The 11,093-nt window shown below is 45.6% G+C and overlaps 1 protein-coding gene across 1 annotated transcript in view; it reads right to left on the bottom strand.

Annotated features, from left to right (window-relative positions):
• The window catches only part of ULK3 (unc-51 like kinase 3), a 103,414-nt gene extending 92,952 nt beyond the window's left edge, over window positions 1-10,462 (bottom strand). Inside the window, exons 1-3 of the mRNA XM_063926376.1 lie at window positions 10,162-10,462; window positions 9,515-9,655; window positions 8,511-8,631 (exon numbers count right to left, since the gene is read on the bottom strand). Coding sequence (XP_063782446.1) covers window positions 8,511-8,631; window positions 9,515-9,655; window positions 10,162-10,257 — 358 coding nt within the window. The 5' untranslated portion in view covers window positions 10,258-10,462. The remainder of the gene's footprint in view (window positions 1-8,510; window positions 8,632-9,514; window positions 9,656-10,161) is intronic.
• Between the last annotated feature and the right edge of the window lie 631 nt (window positions 10,463-11,093).

An 11,093-nucleotide genomic window follows, 5' to 3' on the forward strand; every position in this document is an offset into this window, starting at 1 on the left:
CAGGGGCATATCCCGCAAGAGACCCTCCTGAATCTGAGTAGCCCATGTATGAATGGCATGAGTCATCTAGCAACCTGCTATGACCGTTCTTTGTGACATACCCACTGCTGTGTAGATAGAGACTATACTGAAGTCTATCTTCCTATCCCCAGAATCCTTTATGGTGAAGGAGCCCAGGGCTGGCAATACCACCCTTTTAGACAGGTGCGAGACTGATACGTCCACAGCCGGGGTTTTTCCCAAAACTATCTGCCTTCAGGAGCAAATGGGAAAGTGTATAAAAACCGTTTTGACACTTGGTATTTTTTATCTGGATTTTTCCAGGTCATCTAACTCTGCAGAATCAGGGAAAGTGACACTGAGCTTGTTTTGTGTGAAGAAAAATGACTGCTGTGTCACAGCGTCCTCTAGAGGGCGTTTTAACAAGTTTCGTATAGCTAAAATGAGGGGTTCAATACCCTGTGAAGAAGGGGAATCCCCAGTAACAGGATCCAATTCCCCCTCTCATCCTGTATTTCCTCATCTGAATCTGAGAGTAATGCAAGTAACCCACGTTTTAGTGGTCCTGAGTTAGAGAAGGGGGGCTGCGGAGCCTCTGCCCTAGCAGCCAGGTCTGCAACAGCCTACTGCAACTGTTCAGTTTTCTAAGCATTAGCAGTGAGCTGTGATGAGCTATCCGACATCATGGTTTTTATGGCACCTAGCCAGGAAGGCTCTTGACCCTCCCCCCCCAGTTCCCTCACTGAGCTGTGAGGGCTGACTACATTGTTCACATGATATTGAACCAGACGTAGAGGGAGAGAATCTGGTGCGACATTCACTGCACAATTGGCGTTTTACCATGTTTACAGTAAACAACCCTTACATACACATACACACAGACAAGTAATACAATAGCAAGCCTGTCCTTACTGTATGTGAGAGGGAGACAGCACACCCAAACTAAACAGCCCCAGTGAGGCTGCAAGCAGTTATATCATAGTGAAACACTGGAGTTTTTGCCCTTTCAGGACACAGATTGTGTACAATAGCGGCTCTCTCCCTTCGTTACACCCCTGTACCAGTTTTCCTGCGTATCCTGAGTGTCTGGCAGAGCTGTGTGTGCCTGCTGCTGCAGCTGTAAGCAGAGGAAGACGTCAAAACACCGCTGGTCTCGCTCTGCAGAAGCTTCGCCCCCTGTAATGGAGCCAGAGTTTCAGTAATCTTTATACTGGCAAAAGTCTCCCTGAGTATAAAACATCACACAAGTTCTAGTTTTACTCAATGCTGCCAGTGTACACAAGGGGGCTATAGCGGGTCCCCCCCAGGAGGGGCCCGTATGCCACCCCAGCATTTTGCCGCACCATGAACCAGGGGACCCCGCTAGCGGTTCCTCTGGTTTGTACTCACCACTGATGTCACCTTCAGGATTTTGTTAGGGGTGTGCGGCGTACTGCGATTGTGACCGCCAAGGCGTAGTGCCCCGCTGTACAACAACCCCTCAGGACGGCGGTCCTGCAGCGGGGAAGCGGCTCTGACACCTTGCAAGGCCGGTAACTGTCCCCACCCCCTCTAACTCCCACGGTGCAGGTGTGCTGTTGCCCAAACAGCATACCAAAAATAACAAAGATTGAAAAGAAACTGAAGAAAACTTTCTGGAGCGCCAGAGTGTGCATCCTCTCCTGAGGGGCACTTTTTTCTAAACTGCCTGAGGGAGGGGGCATAGAGGGGAGGAGCCAGCACACCCAGCTGAAGAAATTTAAAGTGCACCGGCTCCTTCGGACCCAATCTATACCCCATCGTACTAGATTCCCCCAATATCCCTTATGGATGTTAAAGAAATAAGAAATTAAGTAAAATTGCAGTACCAAAGTGCCAAAAAATAGGAGGAACAAAGTAAGAATACAGAGAGCAAGGGACTGGAACTTATCATAAGCCAACAATACTGAAACATGAATAAAAGGTAAGAAAGCACATGTGCAAAACACAAAAATCCTTGATACTTAATATAGTATGAAGGGTACTATAATGGAAACTACTGAGGAGGAAAGGGATTTAGGAGTCACTATTTCAAGTGACTTGAAGGCAGGAAAGCAATGCAACAAAGCAATGAGAAAGGCAAGTCAGAGAGGAATCACAGTAGCAGGAAAAAATAGGATTTTAAATACCTGCCAGTAAATCCTTTTCTCGTAGTCCATAAGGGATATTGTGGACACATTAGTACGATGGGGTATAGACGGGGTCCAAAGGAGCCAGTGCACTTTAATTTCTTCCACTGGGTGTGCTAGCTCCTCCCCTCTATGCCCCCTCCAACAGGCAGTTATAGGTAAAACAGTGCCCGAAGGAGAAATGACATACTTGAGAGAAGGAACATAACAATGAGAAGTGTGGTGAGATTTACACACCAGCACACCATAACACAACTGGGCCAGCAACAGCTGGCAACATAAACAGCAACTGCTGAACAAGTAACATCTAACAGAGAACCTGCAGAAAGTCACCGCACAGAGGCGGGTGTCCAATATCCCTTATGGACTATGAGAAAAGGATTTACAGGCAGGTATTTCAAATCCTATTTTCTCTAACATCCATAAGGGATATTGGGGACACATTAGTATGATGGGGATGTCCCAAAACTTCCAGAACGGGCGGGAACATGCAGAGACATCTGCAGCCCCCCGCTTGCTCAAACTGGGTATCCTCTTTGGCCAGGGTATCAAACTTGTAGAACTTCACAAAGGTGTTCTCCCCCGACCAGGTAGCAGCCCAGCACAGTTGCAAGGCCGAGACTCCACAGGCAGCAGCCCAGGAAGAGCCCAAAGATCTAGTAGAGTGGGCTTTTAGAGACTTAGGAGCAGGTAAGGCTGCCGATACACAGGCCTGTTGGATAGTAAGTCGAATTCAACGAGCAATGGACTGCTTAAAAGCAGGGCAACCCCTTTTTTGCGCATCATAGAGCACAAACAAGGAATCAGTTTTCCTAATCCAAGCTGTACGCTTGACGTAGATCTTCAAGGCACGCACAGCATCCAATGTCTCTGGAAGAGCAGAAGCATCAGAACAGGACGGAATCACAATAGGCTGATTCAGATGAAACGCCAAAACAACCTTTGGCAGGAACTGCTGTCTAGTCCGGAGCTCCGCTCTGTCCTCGTAAAAGACCAAGTACGGACTTTTATACGATAAGGCCCCCAATTCTGAGACACGTCTAGCAGAAGCCAGGGCCAGTAACATCACAGTCTTCCACGTGAGGTACTTCTACCATCATCAGAGGTTCAAACCAGGAGGACTGTAGAAATTTCAACACTACATCCAAATCCCAGGGTGCCGTAGGCAGCACAAAAGGAGGTTGTATATGGAGTACTCCTTGCAAGAAGCTCTGAACCTCTGGCAACACTGGCAATTTCTTTTGAAAGAAAATGGAGAGAGTTGAAATCTAGACCTTAATGGAACCCAGACGTAAGCTCTTATCCACACCAGCCTGCAGGAAACGTCCCAAGTGAAACACTGCAGGCGGATACATGCGTTCCTCGCACCAAGAGACATAGGGGGTCATTCCGAGTTGTTCGCTCGGTAAATTTCTTCGCATCGCAGCGATTTTCCGCTTAGTGCGCATGCGCAATGTTTGCACTGCGACTGCGCCAAGTAAATTTGCTATGCAGTTAGGAATTTTACTCACGGTTTTTTCTTCGTTCTGGTGATCGTAATGTGATTGACAGGAAGTGGGTGTTTCTGGGCGGAAACTGGACGTTTTATGGGTGTGTGTGAAAAAACGCTACCGTTTCTGGGAAAAACGCGGGAGTGGCTGGAGAAACGGAGGAGTGTCTGGGCGAACGCTGGGTGTGTTTGTGACGTCAAACCAGGAACGACAAGCACTGAACTGATCGCAGATGCCGAGTAAGTTTGAAGCTACTCAGAAACTGCTAAGAGGTGTGTAATCGCAATTTTGAGAATCTTTCGTTCGCAATTTTAAGAAGCTAAGATTCACTCCCAGTAGGCGGCGGCTTAGCGTGTGCAAAGCTGCTAAAAGCAGCTTGCGAGCGAACAACTCGGAATGAGGGCCATAGCTTCTCCAGATATGATGATAGCGTTTTGACGTCACAGGTTTCCTGGCCTGAACCATGGTTGCAATAACCTTTTAGGAAAGGCCCTTGTGAGCTAGGATGCTCCGCTCATCCTCCATGCAGTCAAACGAAGACGCCGTAAGTCCGGGGTCCTTGTTGAAGAAGATCTCTTCTGAGTGGTAGAGGCCAAGGGTCTTCAACGGACATGTCCAAAAGATCCACGTATAACGCTCTCCGGGGCAAGCAGAATTGCTTGTACTCCTTGATGCCAGATACTCTTGAGCACCTTCGGGATCAACGGAATAGGAGGATCCCAGAGCAGAAGGGAGGCCTGAATCAGGGCATCGTAGATAGCCCAAAGTTCCAGGATGTTGATCGGAAGTAGGGCCTCTTGGGCAGACCACCTTCATTGGAACTGCACCTCTTGGGTGACAGCTCCTCATCCTCGCAGACTCGCATCGGTAGTGAGGAGAATCCAATCCTGAATTCCGAAGCGTTGACCTTCTTGGAGATTGGAAGACTGCAGCCGCCACCGGAGTGAAATCCTGGCCCGGGGTGACAGTTGAATCATACGGGGCATCTGAATATGGGAACCGGACAACTTGTTCAGGATGTCCAGTTGAAAGGGTCTGGCATGGAACCGTCCATACTGAATGGCCTCGTACGAGACTACCATCTTTCCCAATAATCTTATGCAAAGATGAATGGATACCCGAGTTGGTCGGAGAACCATGCAAACCATTTCCTGGGGAGTTCTCACTTTGTCCTCTAGGAGGAACACTTTCTGCGCTACAGTATCCAGTAGCATTCCCAGAAACAGGAGCCACTCAGATGGCTCCAGGTGGGACTTCTGTAGATTGAGGATCCACCCAAGGTGTGACAGAAGGTGTATAGTGCGATCTATACGGAGCAGTAGGCGCTCCCTGGAACTCGCCTTCATCAGGAGATCGTCCAGGTAAGGGACCACATTGACCCCCTGGACCCTGAGCTGGAACATAACTTCCGCCATCACCTTCGTGAACACTCTCGGACATGTGACAGGCCAAACGGTAACGCCTGGAACTGGTAGTGATCGTTCAGCAGGGCGAATCTCAAATAGGCCTCATGGGGAGGCCAAATTGGGATATGAAGGTAGGCGTCCTTGATATCCAAGGACACTAAGAATTCCTGACGTTCCAGGCCTACGATCACTGTTCTCAAAGATTCCATCTTGAATTTGAAAACCTTTAGGTAAGGATTCAAGGACTTCAGGTTCAAAATCGGCCTCACAGACCGTCTGGTTTTGGCACAACAAACAGACTGGAGTAGTAACCTTTCCCTTGCTGTTGCAGGGGAACTGGAACAATGACTTGGGACCAGACCAACTTTGTGATGGCCTGTAGCAGTGTAACATGAATATTTTCCAAAGCTGGTAAGCTTGATTTGAAAAATCATTGGGAAGGAGCACCAATGAACTCCAGCTTGTAATCCTGAGAAATAAGGTCCCTTACCCAGGCGTCCTGGCAGGAACTTACCCAGATGTGGCTGAAGTGACGTAGCCGGGCTCCCACCTGGAAATCCTCCCAGGGTGGATGGGCACCGTCATGCTGAGGTCTTTGCAGAAGCTGAACTGGTGCTCTGTTCTTGAGAGCCGGCAACAGCTGGTTTCTTAGGTTTACTCCTGGTGCCTCTAGCTGCATTTGATGCACCTCTGGCCCTAGATAAAAATCTGGTGGACCGAAAGGACTGAGTAGACGGTCCCGGGTTGGTACGTCTAGCTGACGGGGCCCCCGAAGAGAGAAACGCGGATTTGCCAGCAGTAGCTTTGGAGATCCATGCATTCAATTCGCCTCCGAAAAGCCATTCACCTGAAAAGGGAAGAGATTACACATTGCGTTTGGAGTCAGCATCTGCAATCCACTGACGTAACCATATGGCTCTGCGTATTGACACCGCCATAGCAGTAGTCCTAGCATTAATATTGCCAATCACTTTTAGGGAGTCACAAAGGACTCTTGCCGTGTCCTGAAAGTGTTTTAGGAAAGTCACCATAGTAACTAGGGTCATGTCACCCGAGAGACCCTCCTGAATTTGAGTAGCCCAGGAGTAAATTGCATGTGTCATCCAACAACCTGCAATAACCGGTCTTTGAGATACGCCTGCAGCAATGTAGATGGATTTCAGTGTAGCTTCAATTTTCCTAACCCCCAGATCATTTACATTAAAGGAGCCCAGAGCTGGGAGTACCGCCTTCTTAAAGAGGCGAAAGACTGAAACGTATACAGCCAGAGATTCTTCCCAAAATTTTCTACCCTCAGGGGCAAAGGGGAATGTATGCAAAAACCGTTTTGACACCTGATATTTTTTATCTGAAAAACGACTGCTGATTTGCAGCGTCATCCAGGGTGAGCTTTAGCATATCCCGAATAGCTAAAATGAGGGGTTCAATACCCTGTGTAGGAGTGGAATCCCCACTTAAGGGATCTACACCGTCCTCATCATTCTGTACATCATCATCAGAATCTGATAGAATTGCAGGCGAAGCACGTTTTTGTGCAACTGTATAAGACAGGGGGGATGGGAGACACCAGCCCTGGCAGCTAGATCTGCTACTGCTTTTTGCAGTTCTTGTGTTTTATTATCATTGGCAGTGAGCTGAGCTTACATATCAGACATCATAGTTTTGATCATAGTTTGATAGCCCCCAGCTAGGTGGGCTCATGACTCTTCCCCTCATGGTCCTCAGCATTTTGTGAGCATTGACTACACTGCTCACATGATATGGAATCAGATGAGAGAGGGGAAAATCTGGTATGACACACGCTACATAACTTTTATTTTACCATTATGAAAACACACAGTACACATACAACAGACTGATAATAATGCAAGCCTGTCCTATTGCATGCGAGAGGAGACACAAATAAGAGAGGACCCAGCACACACCATGCTGCAGAGCCCCAGTGAGGTTGTCAGTGTTTCAATCTAACCGTGAGAACTGTTTTTACAATGTAAATCCCTCAGAGGAATTAATCTGTGCACAAATAGCGGCTCTCCCCCTAACTTTAAACCCTGTACCAGTGATCCAGTGCGTGACAGTCTGGAGGATCTGTGTAAGGCTGCTGCTGCTTATGCAGAGGAAGGTGTCAAAATGCTGCTGAGCCCGCTCTGATGTAGCTCCGCCCCCCGTAATGGCAAAGGAGCTACCTATATATATATATTTATACTGGCCTTGTCTCCTAAACCTGCTGTAGCTATACATGAATGCTAGGTACAGCCATTGGTTGCCAGTCTCATGCAGGTGCTATAGTGGATCCCCCCAGGAGGGACCCGTATGCCTCACCCACGCTGCTGCTGCACCAAGAACTGGGGGACCCCCACTAGCGGGGCCCCCAGTGTGTACTCACCACCGACAATCACCTTCAGGCTATGTCAGGGGTGTGCGGCATGTTGCGGTTGCGAAAGCCAAGGCACAGTGCCCCGCTGAACAAACAACCCCTCAGGACAGTGGTCCTGCAGCGGGGAAGCGGCTCTGCACCTCAGGAGGCCGGTGACCGTCCCCTCCCCTAACTCCCACGGCGCAGGTATGCTGTTGCCCAAACAGCATACTGAAATAAACAAAAGTTTAAAATAAATTGAAGAAAAACTCTGGAGCTAGCAGAGTGTGCATCCTCTCCTGAGGGCACTTTTTTCTAAACTACCTGTAGGAGGGGGCATAGAGGGGAGGAGACAGTACACCCAGTTGAAGAAATTTAAAGTGCACTGGCTCCTTTGGACCCCCATCTATACCCCATCGTACTAATGTGTCCCCAATATCCCTTATGGATGCTAGAGAAAAGAAGTAATAATGCCACTGTATAGGTCATTGGTATGGCCCCATCTGGAAAATGGTGTCCAGTTCTGGAGACCATATCTCCAGAAGGATATAAATACATTAGGGAGTGTACAAAGAAGGGCAACTAAAATGGTGCATGGCCTACATCACAAAACTTACCCGGAAAGGCTAAAAGATCTTAACATGTAAAGTTTGGAGGAGAGAAGGGAAAGGGGGGACATGATAAAAACTTTCAAATATATCAAGGGTCTTAACAAAGTTCAGGAGGGAAACATTCTTCAAAGGAAGAGAAGTATTAGAACTCGAGAACATACACTGAAGGCAAAATTACTTCACATAAAGTGTAGTGGATAAGTGGAATAGCCTCCCATCAGAGGTGGTAGAGGCTAAGACTGTAGTGCCATTTAAACATGCTTGGGAAAGGCATATGAATATCCTTACAAAGAATTAAAGGTTCAAAAAGGGTTGAGATTACCTTAAAGAGAAAAAATAAAAGGGGTAGACTAGATGGGCCAAGTGGTTCTTATCTGCCGTCAAATTCTATGTTTCTATGCTTAATGCAAAGTGAGAAAGCCAACAAAGTGATCCTGTAAGTATGAGAGCGAGGATTATGGCTTTAAAATTGGAAGACTGCAAACAGGAGAACTACCCACCGAGTTGCTGCAGGAAGATCTGAGCAACTTTCTCTGGCAGAATCCTTCGAGTTCTGATAAAACGGGAAAGGTCTCCCCCTGCGCAGTACTCCGTGATCAGGAATATGTGATCCCGGTCCCACTGAAATAAGACAATAATCAAAATGAGTATGACAAAAAATACAAGGAAAATATATGTGTATGTGTGTATTTGTGTGATACTCAAATAAAGGATGTATAAATAAAAGATGGATGCACCAAAAAAACAAAAAACTTTCTGCAGAAATGGTACACCACTCATGTTCACATGTTCCCAATACAGGTTGAGTCTCCCTTATCCAAAATGCTTGGGACCAGAGGTATTTTGGATATGGGATTTTTCCGTATTTTGGAATAATTGCATACCATAATGAGATATCATGGCGATGGGACCTAAATCTAAGCATAGAATGCATTTATGTTACATATACACCTTATACACACAGCCTGATAGTAATTTTATCCAATATTTTTTTATAACTTTGTGCATTAAACAGAGTGTGTGTGCATTCACACAATTCATTTATGTTCCATATACACCTTATACACACAACCTGAAGGTCATTTAATACAATATTTTTAATAACTTTGTGTATTAAACAAAGTTTGTGTACATTGAGCCATCAGAAAACAAAGGTTTCACTATCTCACTTTCACTCAAAAAAGTCCGTATTTCGGAATATTCCGTATTTCGGAATATTTGGATATGGGATACTCAACCTGTACCATACCAGTTACTATTTGTTCAGTCCATCTTTAAACAGTTCAAAAGCATCAATCATTTTGGTCAACTGGAAGATTTCTGTCAAGGAATATATATATATATATATATATATATATATATATATATATATATATATATATATATATATATATAGGTAGGTAGGTGTGTGTGTGTGTGTGTGTGTGTGTGTGTGTGTGTGTGTGTGTGTGTGTGTGTGTGTGTGTGTGTGTGTGTGTGTGTGTACATATTCATGGACTCTGACCTGGAAGTCCTTCAGCTCAAGGATATGTGGGTGATGGACAGTTTTCAAGATCTCAATCTCCGTCAGAAGGTTCTCCACAGATACTTTGTTCAGACTTTTCTTGCCGACACATTTAATGGCCACTACCTCACGCGTGTTCCGCTAACATTTTAGAAAAAGCATTGGTGGTACATTTTATACACTAGAATGATTATAAAGACTCATTAACGAAGTACTTAATTCTATTGGTCTAGATTTTGTAGAATGGTTGATATTGCTTTAACTACGCCTAGGTAATTACATAGTTTATTTCCATATGTTTTTAGTCAGAGGTAGCTCTTAGAGCAAGAGCTATAGGAAGTGACAGCTGAAGCATGGGATAAATTAAGCAGTGGATACAATGTTATAAGAAATAGGGAGGTCATGGGATCATGTATTATAGAAACATGATGTAGGAAGGGGAAAACAGACAGCAAACATTTGGGTAGTTACTAGAACAAACATTTAAAGCAGTGTAATAGGTGTTTTTGGAGGAATTACATGAACCAGTTTAGGCAAAGACGAAAGGGAGTTTAAAACCCACCCAAGCAGTACACACACAGCAAAGCTTTTCCTACAGCACAAAGCATCTTATGTTGTTCTGTTCCTGCTGGGCTGAGCAGATTTACCTTCCTGTAGGCCTTATAGACGGTGGCATAGGTGCCGCTGCCCAGTTTGTCAGTCAATATAAAATCATCCAGCCGAGGAGGAGCCCAGCCTGCCATAATGTGCCATGTACAAGCTGCGTGTTTCCTATGTAGCACATTGACTGGTGTGTACGCGTAGCCCTCACTGTATAGGAAGACAGCCTGGCATGGTGAATTACTATGGAGGAGCTGTCACTCTGCCTGACACACTGCAGGTTGTGTCTATCTCCCTGCTCCTGCTGCTGCTGCTGCTGCTGCACTTCCTTGTTGATACAGGAACAGGAAGCGCCCGGCAGCACCGCACACTGACAGCTAGAAACATGAAATCTCTCGCCATCTAGTGGTGGAAAATAGATATTCTCTAATAACTCAGAAATTCAGCGTTTTAACTTTATTTTATTTTTCTAGTGAATCTAGAAAAGTTAGAAAGAGAAAGTATTTCGTATATTTTTACAGATAACTTTTTCCTTTGAAAATGTCAAAACAGTTGCTCTGCAGCTAATGCTATAAAAGAAAACTAGAAAAGTTAGACCGAAAAATCACTTGACATACAATATATGTAAATGAATATATATATATATATATATATATATATATATATATATATATATATATATTTTCCCTTAAAAATGCCAACGTAGGGGACTCCAATAGCAGATGAAGGGTGAGAGTTGCCATTGCAATGGCGTTGAAATGTATCGCACCCCGATCACAGCCCACTCTCCCCCCCGAATCTGCACAATATTGTACGCAGCCCGGCAAATAAAATTGGTGAGTCTGGGCTGCTGTACATTGCATCTGTCGCTGCACTACCTCACAGGAGCGAAAACTTCACCCGTAATTGGATACGCCCAATAATAATGTTGTTCATCGATATGCTGCTAATGCTAAAAATAACTGCCATGTTTGGTAGT

This window comes from Pseudophryne corroboree, chromosome 6 (assembly GCF_028390025.1).
Source record: "Pseudophryne corroboree isolate aPseCor3 chromosome 6, aPseCor3.hap2, whole genome shotgun sequence".
Lineage (NCBI taxonomy): Eukaryota > Metazoa > Chordata > Amphibia > Anura > Myobatrachidae > Pseudophryne > Pseudophryne corroboree.